General features: G+C 36.2%; 2 protein-coding genes, 1 long non-coding RNA gene and 1 other non-coding gene across 4 annotated transcripts; 2 read left to right on the top strand and 2 right to left on the bottom strand.

The window, feature by feature from the left end:
• Positions 1–70: 70 nt before the first annotated feature.
• Positions 71–6,121, bottom strand: LOC111783399 (30-kDa cleavage and polyadenylation specificity factor 30-like). Its single transcript, XM_023664325.1, has 7 exons — positions 5,548–6,121; positions 4,222–4,605; positions 3,154–3,316; positions 2,939–3,049; positions 2,665–2,733; positions 1,378–1,464; positions 71–1,216 (listed from the first exon to the last, which is right to left on the bottom strand). Exons 1-7 carry the CDS (start codon positions 5,952–5,954, stop codon positions 311–313), a joined length of 2,127 nt encoding a protein of 708 aa, XP_023520093.1. The 5' UTR covers positions 5,955–6,121; the 3' UTR covers positions 71–310.
• Positions 6,122–7,055: 934 nt separating this feature from the next.
• On the bottom strand, positions 7,056–11,715 carry LOC111782552 (cationic amino acid transporter 1-like). The gene is made up of 4 exons (XM_023663315.1): positions 11,635–11,715; positions 10,426–10,858; positions 8,137–8,910; positions 7,056–7,867 (listed from the first exon to the last, which is right to left on the bottom strand). The coding sequence occupies exons 2-4, from the start codon at positions 10,844–10,846 to the stop codon at positions 7,305–7,307; spliced, it is 1,758 nt and encodes a 585-aa protein (XP_023519083.1). The 5' UTR covers positions 10,847–10,858; positions 11,635–11,715; the 3' UTR covers positions 7,056–7,304.
• A 2,679-nt stretch (positions 11,716–14,394) lies between these two features.
• Positions 14,395–14,497, top strand: LOC111783727. The gene has a single exon (XR_002813410.1). It is a non-coding gene; the product is annotated as a U6 spliceosomal RNA (small nuclear RNA).
• On the top strand, positions 14,400–16,568 carry LOC111783707. The gene is made up of 3 exons (XR_002813402.1): positions 14,400–14,625; positions 15,154–15,470; positions 16,372–16,568. It is a non-coding gene; the product is annotated as an uncharacterized LOC111783707 (long non-coding RNA).
• Positions 16,569–16,866: the final 298 nt, after the last annotated feature.

The raw sequence follows: 16,866 nt of genomic DNA, 5'->3' as shown, positions 1-16,866 counted from the left end.
ATGGAAAGAACTTGGCATTAGACATAGCACATATGGAGGGGCGAGAGGGGAAAGACATAACACCTTCACATCATCCAATATCGACTTTATGAGATTCTTCCCATTACCTGAAAGTTCTTTTACAAATTTGTAAATCATTGTATGAATTATGACTCTGCTCACAAAAAGTTAGCTAAAGTGGAAGGTATAAAATGAAAAGACAGAAAAGTGAGTACTCCAGTTTTAGAACTTACAACAACAACATCAAGTTCAACGATGTCTCTCCTAAGCAGGAAGACGTCCCAGGTCAGATGTAACTAACTACAAGTAATCACTCATCAGAGATTGCAGTTGCATCTCCTCCTTCCGAGCCTCTCCGCTTCTTCTTCCCTTCTCCATGCCTCGATCGTCGAGGTGCCTCGTCCTCACTTTCACTTTCTTCATTCCTAGAGGTGGTTCCTAGCCCATATTGCTCATCAGGATAAGTTTTTGACTGCTTATATTGCATTTCTTCATCATGTCTAGGTATCTCCTGGCCCTTGTTTTGGTCTGGACCTGTAATATATCTATCATTCCGATCACTACCCGGTCCTCCCCTTTGGTCCCTCTTAGCAGCTCGATTGATGTTTTGAGATGACGGTAATGCAGGAGGTGGATACAACGGAGACACGCCCATAGGACGACCAGGTCGAGCTGGGTTAGGACCAGGAACCCCCATCCCACCCATAAAGGGACCACGTCCTTGACCCATCATCATCCCAAATCCACCAGGAGGGAACATGACCCCAGGTTGAGAAGGTCGTCCACGGAACATCATAGCAGCTGGGGGATTCATAAAATCACCGGGAAACCTAGGACCGTATGGACCAAAACCACGAGGAGCCATTCCAAACATGTCAGGCATGGGATATCCGTCAGGTGTAACAGGACCATAAGGCAGCCCATCCGGACCCATCATCCCAGGTGGAAAACCCGGCATTCCATGAAAGGGTCTAGGACCACGTCCCATTGGCATATGTGGAGGCCACATGATTCCTCTGCCCCTTCCTCTGCCCTGAGCTGGTAAACCAACGGACTGGCCAAGGCTCTCCTCCTCCTCCTCCTCTTCACTGTCTTCCTCTTCCTCTTCTTCGTTATCCTCGAACGGGACAATATCTGGGTTCTCACTTCCAATGCCAGGATTAACTCCCCTTGCTTTCTCCTCTTCTCGTTTCAATTCTGCTGCTACTGAGACGGCCTGATCACAAAAGTAACAAAAATAAACTAAGGAAATTCATCTAGAGCTAAATTCTGAAACTGCCATTATCACTTCCTCAAATTTCATCTTCTTCCTCGCCTGCTTGAATATGTAATCCTTATTTTGTCATGGGAATGTATTTCAAAGTTTTCAAAGCATACCATGAGTTCACCATCTGGCTCAAGATAAAGCAAAGAAGCCAGCTGCTCACCAATAGAGGGCTCTAGCTCTTGGCAATCTCTACTGATCTACACTTGTAAGAGTACGAGAAAAATGATGGCTCAATTAGTATCCAATGCTACCACTGACTGCAGAACAGGATATGAAGTAAAAAAAATATCTTCTTCAAAGAATTATTCTCCACGAACATGAATGGTCGACAGGAAACAAATCAAAGCAATGAGCAGAAACAGGGTGCCAATTAAACAGATATTACAAGATAAACGCGATGCTAAACTCTACCCGGCAACATTAGCAATCTGAATAGTGCAACACTGCTCTTGGAGAAATCTTGAAGTATTGTTTACAAAAATGTCTTTTGATAACAACATTGAACCAACTCAACAAAGTTGCCAACCCAAAGAAGTAGCTAGGATTAATAGAAGAGCAGTAAAACTAATAGAGGATACAGTAAAACAAGCAACAACACAGTAACTTAAAAACAAAACAAAGACTTGTGAACAAGGGTGATGGGCGGAGGAACAGTGCACCACTAGAATTACGGCTGCTGTTCTGCATTCTGAACTGATCAGCATACATGTTCAAGATTCCATTGGAATCATTTCATGTTTTTGTTGGCTTCAAGCCTTTATTTAAGTCTATTATGTTTGCGCCAACGTTTTTAATTGCAGTCAAGGAAAGAATTCATGAAGTGGTGGTTATTTTAGCAGGAAAATGAAGCTTGCATTACTTGCGATGGTTCTGACAGTCTAATGTTAGTCTATTGCTGCCTACTGTGCTTTTCTCAAATTCTTGACAAAATTCATGCTCTCAAGTTAAAGAGCGAGGACAATCAGGATTTTCCATCCCTCATGATTGTATCAATCATGTTAGCCCTCTCTGCTAAATGATTCCTGTAAGATTAAGTAAAATAAAGATCGCATGGTCTACATGAGGCAGAGTGTCATTTCTAGTAACTTCCTTGAAACTAAATCCTAGAGAAAGCTCCCAGATCCCCCACAAGGGGAAAAAAATAAAGAAGAATAAACTTTCATCCAAAAGATTGCAAGTTCTTAAGAATGCTCAGATAATTTGATTTCAACAAAACCAGTAATATCTATTATCACCAGAAAGTGCAGAACAATATAATAATAATAAACATAAGAAATAAAAGAAGTGGGAAATATTTTCAAGAGTTCAGAACACAAGTGAAAGTAGAAGCATCCAAACACATCAGCAGATGTAAATATAAATAGAAATCTTTCTTCATCAAGCTCGGGATTCTATACCTTTACTGGTAAGTTTTCATTATATGGATTCCTCAAATGACGAGTTTTCTGGAAGGATAGTTCACATAACTGCAAGTAAAAAAGTCAAAATTATTCATCGCATCATACAGTACTCAAATCGACAGCAACAAAATCATCCTTCACAACATAATTTAGTTTGACCTCTAGGCTTTATCATGCATTTGACAAATTCAGATTTTAGCTAGCTTCCAGGTATCATAGAAAATAAAGACAATACTTTCTGCATAAAACTATAGATCTAAAAAAATGAAACCTTCAGCCATTTGAGTGAAAAGTTTTGCCCATAATGTGCAGTTCCATGTGCATATTTCCAATTGCCTCCACTGACAGATCCACCAATTCTGGTCATCATCTTTGCACAACCCTAAGCAGCCATTGCTAAATCAGTATGATTATCTCAAACAAACACACATCGATCCTCAATGACCAAGTAGTGTCATACACAAACACAATGTGAATGATTAGCACCTGAAAATGCCGAGTCCGATTGACTGAGAAAATCAAAATAACGTTATCAGCAGAATCAAAAGCTTCATTAAGTTTGGCTTCATTGCTTCTTTGAGTTGCCCATACCCCTTGTTGTACAGATAATTCCAAATTCTCGCGGTTGCAACTTTTAACAATAAAGTACCTAATTTTTTAAAAATAAATTAGGACATTCAGAGTATTTAAAAGGTTCATGTAAGAGCCTGAGCTTTTTTCTTTTTGCAAAATTATATTGAGAATGGGTAACCACTTGTCTTTATCAGAAGATGAATGGAAAAGGTTACAGAACCAAAATAGGGTATCCCCCTTGCTAATAAAGTTCTACAGAAAACAACTCTACCTAGCATAAATTACAAAGGGGGTATAATTATAAAGCTGGAGAGACTACATAAACTTCAAGTATTAAAGCAAACTAAATCAAAAAGGTCTGCAAGAAGTGTCAATCCACAGATTTAATGAGACCCTAACATAACAGAATAAGAGCTATGAGCCATTAGATTCTAGCCAATCAATAGCAGAACCAACAAAGTGTTGGGGAAAGTAGTTTCTTGACTCTTGGCAATTGACATGAGATGAATTGAAATGGAACATGAGCACATGGTAATGAAGCTTAGGCATAGAATTCAATAGCTTGATACAGAACTGGTAAAATAATTAATACCTTAGGATGATACCATCCATGCCCTTCTATATTCTTGCGTTTCTTCCCAATGAAAGCAAGTTTTCTGATATTGAGGAAAAAAAAAATGATACCCTTCACCAAGCCCAAAGGTAGCTCGTATTGTGCTCACCAAAGGAGCAATTCTTCTCAAAATTTTAAAAGGTACTAAGTTGGAATCCCATTCTAACTAAAGATTCTTGTGGTACAAGGACTACAAATTAATAGGAAGAAAAACAATGTTGACTACTGCGGCTTAAAGTAACCAAACAAAATCACAAATATGATAGTGCTGAAGGTTAAATAACAAATCTCTGCAACACTGTTTCCATATGATACAAAAACTGAGTTGAAGTAATATGCAAAAAGACTTCAGGTCGCATCAGACACACCTAGATATTCCTGGAGGCAAAGACGTTGCAGTTGTGTTTAGTTGATTGGGCTGGCCATTAGAAAGACCTTGTGTCTGAGTCTGGCTGGTTTGTTGTGCAGTCTGTTGAGCTTGCGGCTGTTGGACATCAGCAGATTCTGCTGCAGAAGGGTTTCCTAAAACTCCTTGAGTAACAGGGGCCGGACCCTGAGGAATCTGAGATTTTTCATTCTGTTGGGATAAGCCAACTCCACGTTGTGAAAAGAATTTGTTTGAGGAACCATAATTGTATGAACCTAATTGCTGTATTTTCTGAAGGATTTCTTCCACTGGAGGTGGAGGTCCAGGCAGCTTTGCGTGCCTATATCGACAATCAGAACCATTTGGACAGAAACCAAACTTGTACCTGCAGTTACAGTGTTTAGCCGTCAGATGTATAACATCCAATGTTTTTTAAAGAACAAAAATCGGGCCAAAAAGATGTACAGCAGAAATTAAGATTATGTTAATGCAATAAATGTCGTCCAAGTAAAACCAGGGAATCATTTTGTAAAAACTTGAATGAGGATTTCACAAGATCTAGCACCATAAATATATCTAACTATAACATCAATTCTACATGTATTAGTTATGTTCTTATTGCAGCCATACGCATGCATAGTCTTAAAACTTAAATATCCTTAGAGGAATCATTAATTTCATCGATGGAGGGAAAACACAAGAAAAGAAGTATGCATTCAAACAAGGTCCAACACTACCTACTACTACTTTGCTCATATAGTAGTGGCGTAGGGATACTCCATTTCATTATTTTTCTCTCTAGGGTCCTTTTCACAGGTCCTTGATAGTTCCACTAAAAGAATAATGACACAGTTGTTGGGTGGCAAAAACTTTAAAGAAAAGGCTTGAAACTCTATGGATTAATGAAGCTAAGGCCATCTCATGAGCTTTATGGTTAAAAGGGAATTCTAGAATGTAACCAAGAAAGGAAAGAGATCGGAAGGAAGCTTGTGATTTGGATAAGTTTCTGTTCGTAGTGCCAACGACTTATGCAACTGTTCTTCATTTGCAATCTTGATGCTCTTTTGTATCCTCATGGGAGAATGTAGATTTTGTTTGCAAAATTATATATATAAAAGATGAAGGGCAAAAAATCCCCAGTCTAAAATCTAAGAACTGCATATGATACTAATAAATTCAACAACTAGGGATTAAGAAGAAGGGCATAAACGATAAGAGCAGAGATTGATCACCTCCTATTTAAAGAACACAAAGAAATTAAAGAACCAAGAGTGTAAATCTGACAAAGAGCCAAGACATAAATTGAATTCCAAGTTCCAAGACGTACATATTACACTCCTTAATATCTTCATTGGTATGTTTGTACACGCAATCCTGCTCACGGCACTCGCCATAGAGACGGAAGAATCGGCAAATGGGCATCCGAGACTTATCATACTGGTGAAGGAAGCCACAGGCGTCGCCCTTCATACAGAGGCTTCGAAGCCAATGCCGGCAAACCGTTTGCCGGAAGCTCCTCCGATTCCCGACGTTGCCGGTTGGGGCACCAGGAGCATCAGCTGTAGCAGCAGGACCGACGGCGCCGGCAACGGAGTTGGAGACGGCGGAAGCGGCGGGGAGGAAAGAAGAATCTGACTGGATTATGGGTAAGGAGGAGGTGGCGGCGGGGTTAGTGGGGCCGGCATCGAGGCCGCCCTCGAAATCGAAGCTGAGAACGCCCTCGGAATCCTCCATTAGGAAAGGGAAATCTTTACCGAATTAGGGTTCTGCAGAAGATCATAGCTCAAATCAAGAAGCAGAGACTGGAGAGTAGTAGTAACGAACTTGAAGGGAGTTGCAGGTATATGGGTTTTTCATTAGACAGTGAAAGAGACGAAGAATTTCAGTTTTATTTACTTTTTCTGCCATTGGGATCTTTTTTACCTTACGGGATGCGTTTCTTGGTCAAAATGACTCTTTTTATGTGACAATATGCTTTATTTTTAAATTCTAAATTTCCCACCTTCCGTTAATAACTAAAATTTCATAAAAATTTCATAAGACTCAAATATTAAATATTTATAATTATTTACTATTCAAAAAATGGTTGACAGGATAAACACAAAAGTCACCCAACCCTTATAATTTGAACTGGGTAGTTAGATTGTTGGAGTTGAACATTTGTCTCTTATGTAGTTTGGATTGTTCCGGTTGAACATTTGTCCCTTATTTCCAAAGAGAAGTACGAATATATTATCCGACGGTTAACCTAACCCATCCCTTATAGTTCAGATTGAGTCGGTCTGGATTGTCGAATTAAATGTACACCCCTAATCCAACTCTTACCGTTTGAGCCGGGTAGTTTGGATTGTTCTAGTGAACATTTGTCTCTTATTTTCTAGGACAAGCACGAAAAAGTCATCCAACCCTTTGAGCTAGATAGTCAAGTCTGAACATTTGTCAAAGTCACCCAAACTCTTATTTTCTAGGACAAGCACGACTTGGGCTGAATAGTCAAGTTGATCTAAACATTTGTCAAACTCACCCAAGCCTCGTAGTTGGGTAGTTTAGATTTTTTGAGTCGACGTGATTGTAAACATTTGTCTCTTATTTTTAAAGATAAGTACTAAAAAGTCACTCAACACGTGTATAGTTTGGGTGGAGTAATTTGGATTGTTCGGATCATATGGACATCGAATGTCCCACTCAAAACTAAAAAGTTGAAACCTGTATTGAACTATAAATAAAAATAATAGCGTACAACCTCGTAAACGTATACAAAATTTTTTGGTAATCCATAAATGATCAAATATTAAAAAACAATATATTTCAATAAATCTACCCAAATCTAAATTCTAAATTCCCAAAATGTGTAAAGTTGAGATTAACGATGAGTTTAGCATTAAAATATACATAACTGATCTTAGAACACTACCCACTTTCAAAATAACAATAAACTCACATTTACAGATGGATATCAACAACACACCAACCATCACTAAACCAACCAACCAATACAGTATAAATTTTACCTCTACTAACCAACATGAGATCCCTTTCATATATCCGAGTTAGTTCCAATTTCTTTCTTCTTTGGATTCCTATTCACACACTGCTATTACTTTCTTCTGCTGCTTGGATCTTCGACTCCATGGCAGTGTCGTAAGAAGCGTGCAACCCAAGCAAGAAATAGTAAACCAATAGAATCCCAGTCCAGATCGCAAACCTTTCAAATGAAGCTGCATCGATGGACCCAAGAAGGAAAAAGTTTATGGCGATGGATATTGAAGGCACCCATGGGACCAGTGGCACGCCCCACACCCGTGGCTTCTTGGCTTGTGGGACGCTGATCCATAGGGCTAGAGTTGAGAGGAACCATATCGGAGCGGTTACTGCGAAGCCGATCCACTCATCGCTTGTGGCCCAGTAAATGGCAGTTGCGGTTGAAGATCCCATTATCAGAAACAAGTAGATTATGAGCTTGTTTCTGTTGGACGACGTTGTTTCGCCGCTGACATAGTAGCGTCGGACGATAAGGGCTACGGCTACCAGCATGAAGATGAAGAGGGTGGAAATTGAGAGAAGGTTTGAGATTATCTCCAAGGGTGTGAAGAAGGCGATCAATGCTGTTGCAGCCAGCATTGATGCTGTTGCGTTCACTGGAGTTCCTGTTCAGAAAATTAGACGCGTACATCAGTATGATATTGAGTCTAATAGAACTCATCGACTCATATATCTAATAGACTTTAAAACTTTTAGAATTGCGTCTAACGGACTTCATAGAACCCTAAGAGCATACGATAGATGGTAAGCTTCTAAGCACATCAATCCTAGAATGTATTGGGGGCACAAAGACTGCTTATAAATTAGTAAGTCAGCTACAATCAGAAGTTCAAAAACATTTACGTAAGATAAATAGTACTGTTAGCAACCATACCGGTTCTTTCATTGACTTTGGCAAACCAGGGGGAGACCATGTGGGTCCTGGCAATGTGCGTGAGATACCGCGCCTGACCAACCGCACTGACTAACAGCACAGTGGTCATGCCTTTTATAGCACCGAGAGCAACAATGTACTTAGCCCAACCCCATCCAACGGCTTCAAAAGCCATTGCAAATGGTGCGTCTTCATCAATCTTCTGGTAAGGCTGCATGAGGCAGAGGGTAGCCGCAAGAATACAATAGGCTAAAGTGATGATCACCATGGACGTAACAAGACCAATAGGAATATCTCTAGACGGATTCTTAGTCTCCTCTGCCAATGTTGAAACAGCATCAAATCCAACGTATGAGAAGAACAACACGGCAGAAGCTACGAATATGCCGCGAGGGCCAAAGGGGGCAAAGGGAGTTAAGTTTTTGGGGTTGGCTTTGGTCAGCCCGGCAATGATGATGAAGACAATCACGGTAATGTGTAAAATGGAGGCAACGTAGTTGAGGCGGGAGGAGCCTTTAGTGCTCGCCACTGCAAACCCACAAATGACGATACTGAGGACGACGGCAATGGGGTCGAGACGGTTGTAGTTTTCAGCAAAAACAGAGACATGGATGCGGAAATCATTTGGTTGGTGGTTGCAAAGGGTGGCAAAGTATGACGTCCATGAACGGGCTACAGCAGCGCCGCCGATAACATATTCAAGGAGGATGTTGCCGGCAGCGACGAATGCCACGAAGTCGCCTAGTTCTACCCTTAGGTAGGCAAATGATCCACCTGAAAAAAAAAATGATATCGAGTTATTTCAATTGATTCATGCAAGTAAATTGCAAACATGAACAAAGTTTTTGAAACTTGAATGGTTTAACGTTTTTAAAAAAGATAAAAAGATTTATCAAATGCTAATTAAAGTTTATAAATTAAATTATACTATAAACAACATAAAACCAATGAAACAGCCATCCCAATCAAATTTAAATCACAACTGGTTGTTTCAAGAACCCAACTTTGTGTATTTTGTGTATTCATTGATTAAATTAATTTCCCTTCTAAAAACAATAATAATAATAACAGCTATCAACAAAGCTAATTTATATTATTTATTTGAAGTTCGATAAAAGTTAAATTATTTAAAATGTCACACTTTCTTATGTATCTCTATCTCTAGAAACCTGCCACATGTGCTACTATGTTAGCTTTATTTATTTAAGGAAACTTCAGCCACTTGAAAAGGACCTTCTACCTTATCTTTAAAATAATTTTTCTCTAAACTTAATTGACAGTTGTATAAATTATAGTTTGAAACTAATAACTGTAATAGTTTAAATATTAATATTCCATTTCATAGTAATTTATTTTTTTAGTTTTTTTAAAATATAGGCTTAAAAGCTTTATTTATTTGTTCTTTTCTTTGTCTATTTGTTATCACACACACACACACACACACACACATATATATATATATATATATATATATATATATATATTTGAAATTTGGTTAAGGATTCACACAAATCCTTGACATTGATAAATTGTATAAAATGGTATGAAAAGAAGCCCACTTTTTAAACCCAAACAAATTTATTAAATGAGGTCTAAGATTTCAAATTTAGACCATTATTTATAATTAATTTTATTTGACTTCATTTAAAATCAAATCAAAATCATGAAAAAGTGGATGAAATTCTATCAATTTATTCTTCCGAAATTCAAGATTTTTTTTTAGAAAATACATTTTTAGTGCCTAAAATTTGGTGTATTTTCCTTTCAGACTTTTAATTCAAAATATTATTTTTTATTTTTTCTTTTCTGAAGTTTAGCTTTCCATTCATTTCTAGATTTTATATTTTAGATCATTTAATGACAAAATTCATAGAAACTATATTAATTATAATTTTTTTAAAAAAATTAAACTAATAAATAAGAATAAACAAAAAGACTAAAATTGAACATTATTGAAAAACTTGATAGTAAAAATTGATAAAATCTGATCTAAACTCACAACTTAGCTAAAAGTTAAGGTTAAAAAGGGCAAAAGAGAAGTTTTGGTGATAATAAAAATGTAATATTTGGAAAACTAGGGACATAGGGGTATAAATGGAATTTTAGAATAATTTTTTTAATTTAATAAATAATAAATGAGAATATGACCCTCATATTTCACTCGTGAGTTAATATATTATTCATAATTTAAAAAACTCAAAAACGATTTAAATAAAATTATTGGACATTGAGATTAATTTTATTACGATGTGAAGCATGTGAGAGATAGGTTTGGAAAGAAGCACGTACCGGCGGCCGGAATCTCGATGGCAAACTCAGTGTAACAGAAGACGGAAAGCATGGCGGAGACACCGGAGATTATGTAAGACAAGACGACGGCAGGGCCGGCGTGTCTCCTAGTCTCGAGACCTGTGAGGACAAATATTCCGGCGCCGATGACGGCACCGACGCCGAACCACATGAGGTCCCACCACGTGAGGCTCTTCTTCATCTCGTGCTGGCTTTGAGCCTTCATCTCGACAAGTTCGGTGTGCTCGGCCGACCGGGCCATGAGCCGGTCCAAGAGGCGAGCTGGTGTCGCCTTCAGCGCTTTTGTATAATTCCCCCAACTCTTAAATGACTCCTCTGGAAGAAAATCTTCCTTCGTACAGCCACAGGATCTTCTTCTGATCCCTTGGCCATCACCGGCGTTACTGTTTGGTTGCTCCATTCCTATTTCACACTGAAACAGTCAACCATAAACAACAGAAGTTTAGAAAATGAAATTCCCCCAAATTGAGAGAGAAATAAGTAATCTCAGCTCTGCCTCATTGTGTTTGTTTACCAAGAAAATGCATAAGCCTACAATAAATAATGGTTTAAAATTAAATCTCAGTTTTGCCCCTGTAATTGGGGCTTCGTCTTAAAAAGCGATCAACATTTTGAAAACACAAATCAATTTAATTCCAGTAAACTCCAATTTCAACTTCTATCCATTTGAGTTCTACTTGAAAACCATTTCCACAATTAGGAAAACGCCGACATCTAAATGAAGAGAATCAATTTAGATTCATTTACATTTGCACAGAATCAAAATCATAAACAATGCAGGAACCAGAATGAGATCTAAACCTAATCAAAATGAAATTGAAACCTATATAACAGAAGAGGTCAAAATCACAAAAGAATTATGAAGCATTTAAGTCGCCGAAAACATAGCAAAATCAAAATCACAAAAAGATTATGAAGCATTTTAAGTCGGCGAAAACACAGCAAAATCAAAACAAGTTCTGTTAATGGAGATACAAGCATTTCAAAATCCGCCAGAAAGACGCAAATTCGAATATGAGACGACTCAAGTCGCATTATCACTATTCCGTGCTAAAACAAAAACAAAAACCGCAATCGCCATCGCCATCGCCATCGTCATTGCCATTTCACAGAACCTCACATTTTCAAACATTTTAAAAACAAAAATCAACTCACAGATTCCGAGAGAGAAGGAGAAGAAAAACTGACCTGGCGACGGCGAGAGGTGAGAGAACTCAGGCGACCGGAAAATAAAAGAAGGGGAAGAGAAAGTGCTTAAGTCAAGGCGGGAAGACGGAAGAGAGGGAAAAATGGGTTATAAAGGTAGAAAACCGGAAGAAAGAAGGAGAAACGACCGACGACAGCCGGTACACTATGGTTTCAGACTCCGGAATTTGACAACGAACTGCCACCTGGCGGTTAATGGTACGGTCAGCTGAGGTTTCTAAATTTAATCATTTTAAGAAGATTCACGTTTTACTAAAGCGTTAAAAGGGAATATACGACACGTCGTATCTCCAAATCAGACTGACTCGAGTCCTTTGCCTTTGAAATCGCTTTGGATTATCGACTTTTTCAGACTATTGTCGTCCAACCAAAATCAAGGTTTCTATTTAAAAAATTGAATTTAAATAAATTTTCACTCTCTCAATTTCCTGATTTAGTTTCTAATTTTTAATTTAACTGCTCAAAAAAAAAAAAAAAAAAAATCAATTTTTATTTCTGAAATTATAATAATTTGTGCAATAATTAAACTTAATTTAATATTAATTTGGATAGGACTATTCACGATAGTTGAAATTAATGAGTTTATGAATATTTTATAAAATTAATTTAGTAAATGTGATATTAATTAAGATCTAATTAGGTCCCTATCATACAACTAAGTCAATTGAACTTTATTATAAACGTAAAACAAATATAAATTCATTATTTATGGAAAAGAAGTAATAAATGAATACCCAAAAATAAAAAATTTGTAACTTAAAAAATTACCTCATTTTCATTAATATTTTATTTTTAAAAAAATACTATTTTAAAAATCCAAAATTTTGAAAATGGCTGGGCTAGATTTTAAAAATATTTTTGAAACTAAGGAAGAGTTATATCACTAGATAACTCGGGACTATCCAACCCAACCCATAAATTTTTTTTGGTTTGGGTTAGTTAAATTCGGGTTAGTTAAGGAATTTACATATTTTTTACCGAGTTAACCCGACCAACCCAAAAATAGGATTACAACATAACCCAAAGTTACCCTCCACTACTTTTAAAATTATTATGAGTATTAATAATACTAGACGTTTGTAACTGATGTTTGTGATGTGTTGTGACTTCTGTTTGATATTTGAGATTTATAGGATTTTAGCTATTGGATAAATATGAGTTTTTAAATGATTAAAAAAAGAACAACCCGACCACCCAACCAACCCAAAAATAAGGGTTTTGTCGTGAAGTCTGTTCGAGATGCTCGGGTCACCAACTCAACTAATCTAAAATTTTGAATTGGTCTAAAATATTTTTTTAATCTAAGTCCTGTACACTTTATTTGCAACCAGATTTTAAAATGAATTTGGAAATTATAATTTTTTTTTTTTTTTTTTTGAAAAAATTGAGAATGATATCCTATAGACATAACAATTCTTTCATTTTTTTTTGTATTATTATATATATTTTTAGTTCAATTCTATACCTAAATTATAAAATTGTTTATATCACAAATAAAGAATTTTTTTAATTGTATTTGATATATTAAATATTAAAAAAATTAATATGTTTTAAATACATAAAATACTGTATATATATATATATAATTGACTTCTTAACTGCTTATTAACCAGATTCACTACTAAAAAAACACCTGATGTTGACCATGCTGAAAGACACGAAAGTATAAGTAATGTCAGTTGGCAAAATAGTGGTAAGTATCTGTTAGTGCAAGCATAATAACTCTATCGGTAATTTGATAGTGAAGCAGAGTCTAATAAAACGTGAATACATACCTTATTATCTAAGAGGAAGTAGAAATAACCGAGTGATCTATTTATTGTTTCAACTTACTATCAATAAATTATATCTCAAATTCTCGTTGTAGATAACCTTAAAACGTGCCCGCTGTGTGAATGCCTATATAAATAAGGTCATTATTAACTTCCTATTAAATAAAATAATATATATATATATATATATATATATATATATATATATATATATATATAAACACATGCATTCCCCATATTCCCTGGGATGAATCATTAAAAAGTAATAATAAAATCCCTAGTTGACTTATTTCAATCCATCCCTTTTTTTAAATTAAAAAATGACGTCAGTTTAGTTGCAATATACCTAATTAATAAAATAAAATAAAATAAAATAACTTTGACCTTATCTAAAGCCATTTCTTTTCCGTAATTAAAAATTTCAATTTGATATTTAATATTTTTAATATTTTTAAAATTATGGAGGACCGTTAGAAAACGTTAAAATTGACTGATAGGACTATTATATTTTTTAAAAGAAGAAAAGTAAAAAACAATTTGGATTATGAATAAGATTTTTATTTATTTTAAAATAATTTAATAAAATTTGAAATTATTCCAGAAATAATATGAAGAAATTTGGTTAGGGGTTTAAATTTGAGATTATATGAAAGTTTTAATAAACACGTAAATTTTATTTTTTAAATTTAATTAGTAATTATGTTTAGGAGTATGAGTGACAGTTTTGGAGTACGGGAATTTGTAGTTATTTTTATTTTTTAAAATTCTGAAATTTGAAATAATTTATCTGAGCATAAATAAAATGTTAAATTTTTAATGCCTTTTGAAATGTAAATGAACAAAGAAAATAAATATTCGTAATAAATAACAATTAATATGGGCCTATGCACGGCCCAATCTCTTACTATCCCACATCGCTTAGTTTTAAATAAATTGAGCGTTTATATTGTGCAAGCGATACTAATGGATTGTCCCTTCGGGGACATCCGATAAAATTGGAACGATACAGAGAAGATTAGCATGGCCCCTGCGCAAGGATGACACGCACAAATCGAGAAATGGTCCAAATTTTTTTTGCTAAATTACCGATTGTTGTGATTTTACGACCTTACCCCTCCCAGATTTATCGTTTTCTCCTCTGGCCATGGAGAGCTCGCAGCATCCATGGCTTCCTTCTTGGTCGTCGTCTTCTTCCGACACCGTATGTATTCATCGGTTTCTATTTATTTTTGGGTTTTCCATATTTTTCTACTTTCAAGTTGCATGCATTAGCTCGTTTTCTAGCAATTTTGTCCGAAACAACTGATTTCGGTGCGGAAAAGCTTGAATTCCTGCATTAGGGTTACGTCTGCCTTCCTGATTCTCTCTTTCCCTATACGTTTGATTTAAACTATCTATGAGTGCTGGTTTGAGTTGGATTTTGGTGCTTTATCATTTTCTTTTCCTACGAGGAAGACGGATGGAGAATCCAATTAGGGTTTCGTTCATGATTTTTGGTTTCTCAGTGTTCAATTGAGCCAACTCTTCGCTGTACTATGTGTTCCGCTTCATTCTTGTTTGTAGGTTATGAATTGAATACGTTTCTTCTATCTTGCTTGGCCATGGAATATGATTGCGAACAAGTAATGTAAACAAAATGCTCTGAAATTGGATCTGGGTTTATGGAGAACAAGATAGTATTGGGATTTTTGTTTATCTTGGATTTGTAATTGAATGGTATTTCTTTCAGGGAGAACCAAGAAGATGTCAACTTATTGTTGCTATTCACCAAGATCATAAGCACCAATTTGTTCATTCAGCTCAAACTGTGACAACATCATCCGATGATCTAAGAAGATACCAAGCATTTGATCGCATTTGATCGCTTCCCCCTCACAGCACAGGGGAAGTAGTTGACACCCTTGACATGAAGAACAGATGAACCCTCGTGCAGTGACAATAGATCCTGCACTATAGGCCTCCAGAAGACTGCCCTGCCATGGCTATTTGCTTGCTCTTCTTTCTAAAATGGAAAGGGAACGCTGTTTCTTAAGGCGTGCCGACCTGGTGAGTGTTTGTTATGATTATGTTAGATCATGAACAGCTTGTTTTACGTTATTTGGTCCTAGAATCCAGACTGTTTTGGGTTGATTAGGTACCTTGTAGGGATGTTTAAGGCTCGTGAACTAACCAATAGGAATTAAGGTCTACTTGGTACACGTTGTCACCCACATAGGGAATTCTAGGAATGATGGAGGGTATACTACTACTGATTTAGCCCTCTCATGTCTAGAGGGGTGTCACCCACATAGGGAATTCTAGGAATGATGGAGGGTATACTACTACTGATTTAGCCCTCTCATGTCTAGAGGGGAGCCATGACCTTATACTTTTCCAATTCGAAGAGGGTGGTATGAACAAGTAGTTTAACATTCTATCTTGAAAAAGCAGTGCACATGTAGTTACTATTCTAGCTTGAAAGAGCAGTGAACATGTAGTCACTATTCTTAAGGTAGGTAGTTTACGGTTCTAACTCGAGGAGAGTAGTAAGAACACATGTTCCAATCTGAAAAGGCAATGTAATAGGTAATTTACTAGTATTAGGAACAGACCGTTGTTGCTCAACACCACTAGGAAGAATCTTTCGAATAGAGCCTAGTAGGTATACACGTGTGGAGTACGATCATCGTTCTTAGAGCAAAAGGGCTCCTCCATATGTATGAGAAGTATCTTAGGACCTTTCTAAATGCACCTTTAGCAAATGGACAAACGTACACACAGAGTACTAAAAACTCGGGGTTTAAATACATATGAACCAAAAAAACGTTAGTATAGACTTTGAGCCACAATTTTGGCTAACTCTAGACGAGGCATGAACACATAGCTTCAGGTTCTGTGTATGTGAATTAGGTTGACGAGAGCTCGTAAGTAGATTCCTCATTGAGTATTTTAATATTTTATTTTTCAGGTGACCAGTAGTTTACTAGTTATACCGAGGGACGTGTTGAGTCGGTGGTTGTGGAGGGTACGTTGATCCGAGTTTTGTAAACTACTTGTTTATAACTTTTTGAAACACCCTTGGTTTGTAAATGAACTTTGTATAGCGCACACGTGTAAAACTAGTATTGTTATAATGTATTTATGTTAAAGTTTGTTCATTCTTTAGTTTAAAAGTGAAATTTTTTATCGAATTTTTATTCTTGGGCTAGTGTGATGGTTCGGCGGGTCGTTTACAATAATTCTCCATTATAAAATGTGAAGCTAAAAAATTATGAATTTTCACTATTTATATTAAGAAGTCTAAAATACACTTCTCAAAAACTAATTTACTAGATGAATATTTATAATTCAAAAATCATACCAAATTTAAAAGGTATTGCCAGCAAATTTCTTGAAAACTCTCTTAATTGTGCATTTTGCTCGTGTTTTTGTGGTTCATTATATGTTAGGAAAATATTTTCAT

This window comes from Cucurbita pepo, chromosome LG20 (assembly GCF_002806865.2).
Source record: "Cucurbita pepo subsp. pepo cultivar mu-cu-16 chromosome LG20, ASM280686v2, whole genome shotgun sequence".
NCBI lineage: Eukaryota > Viridiplantae > Streptophyta > Magnoliopsida > Cucurbitales > Cucurbitaceae > Cucurbita > Cucurbita pepo.
The sequence above is the reverse complement of the archived record's forward strand: the minus strand, read 5'-3'. Positions and strand labels throughout refer to the sequence as shown.

Bases quoted from the DNA above. Each gene is read 5' to 3' on its own strand.
- LOC111782552 (XM_023663315.1), bottom strand. From the start codon at position 10,846: ATGGAGCAACCAAACAGTAACGCCGGTGATGGCCAAGGGATCAGAAGA. The intron at 8,911-10,425 runs GTACGTGCTTCT...TTTTTTTTTCAG, and splicing joins CATCGAGATTCCGGCCGCCG to GTGGATCATTTGCCTACCTA. The intron at 7,868-8,136 runs GTATGGTTGCTA...TTTTCTGAACAG, and splicing joins CAAAGTCAATGAAAGAACCG to GAACTCCAGTGAACGCAACA.
- LOC111783399 (XM_023664325.1), bottom strand. From the start codon at position 5,954: ATGGAGGATTCCGAGGGCGTTCTCAGCTTCGATTTCGAGGGCGGCCTC. The intron at 3,317-4,221 runs GTGTGTCTGATG...TTAAAAAATTAG, and splicing joins TTGCCTCCAGGAATATCTAG to GTACTTTATTGTTAAAAGTT. The intron at 1,217-1,377 runs GTATGCTTTGAA...TTTTGTGATCAG, and splicing joins AGCCAGATGGTGAACTCATG to GCCGTCTCAGTAGCAGCAGA.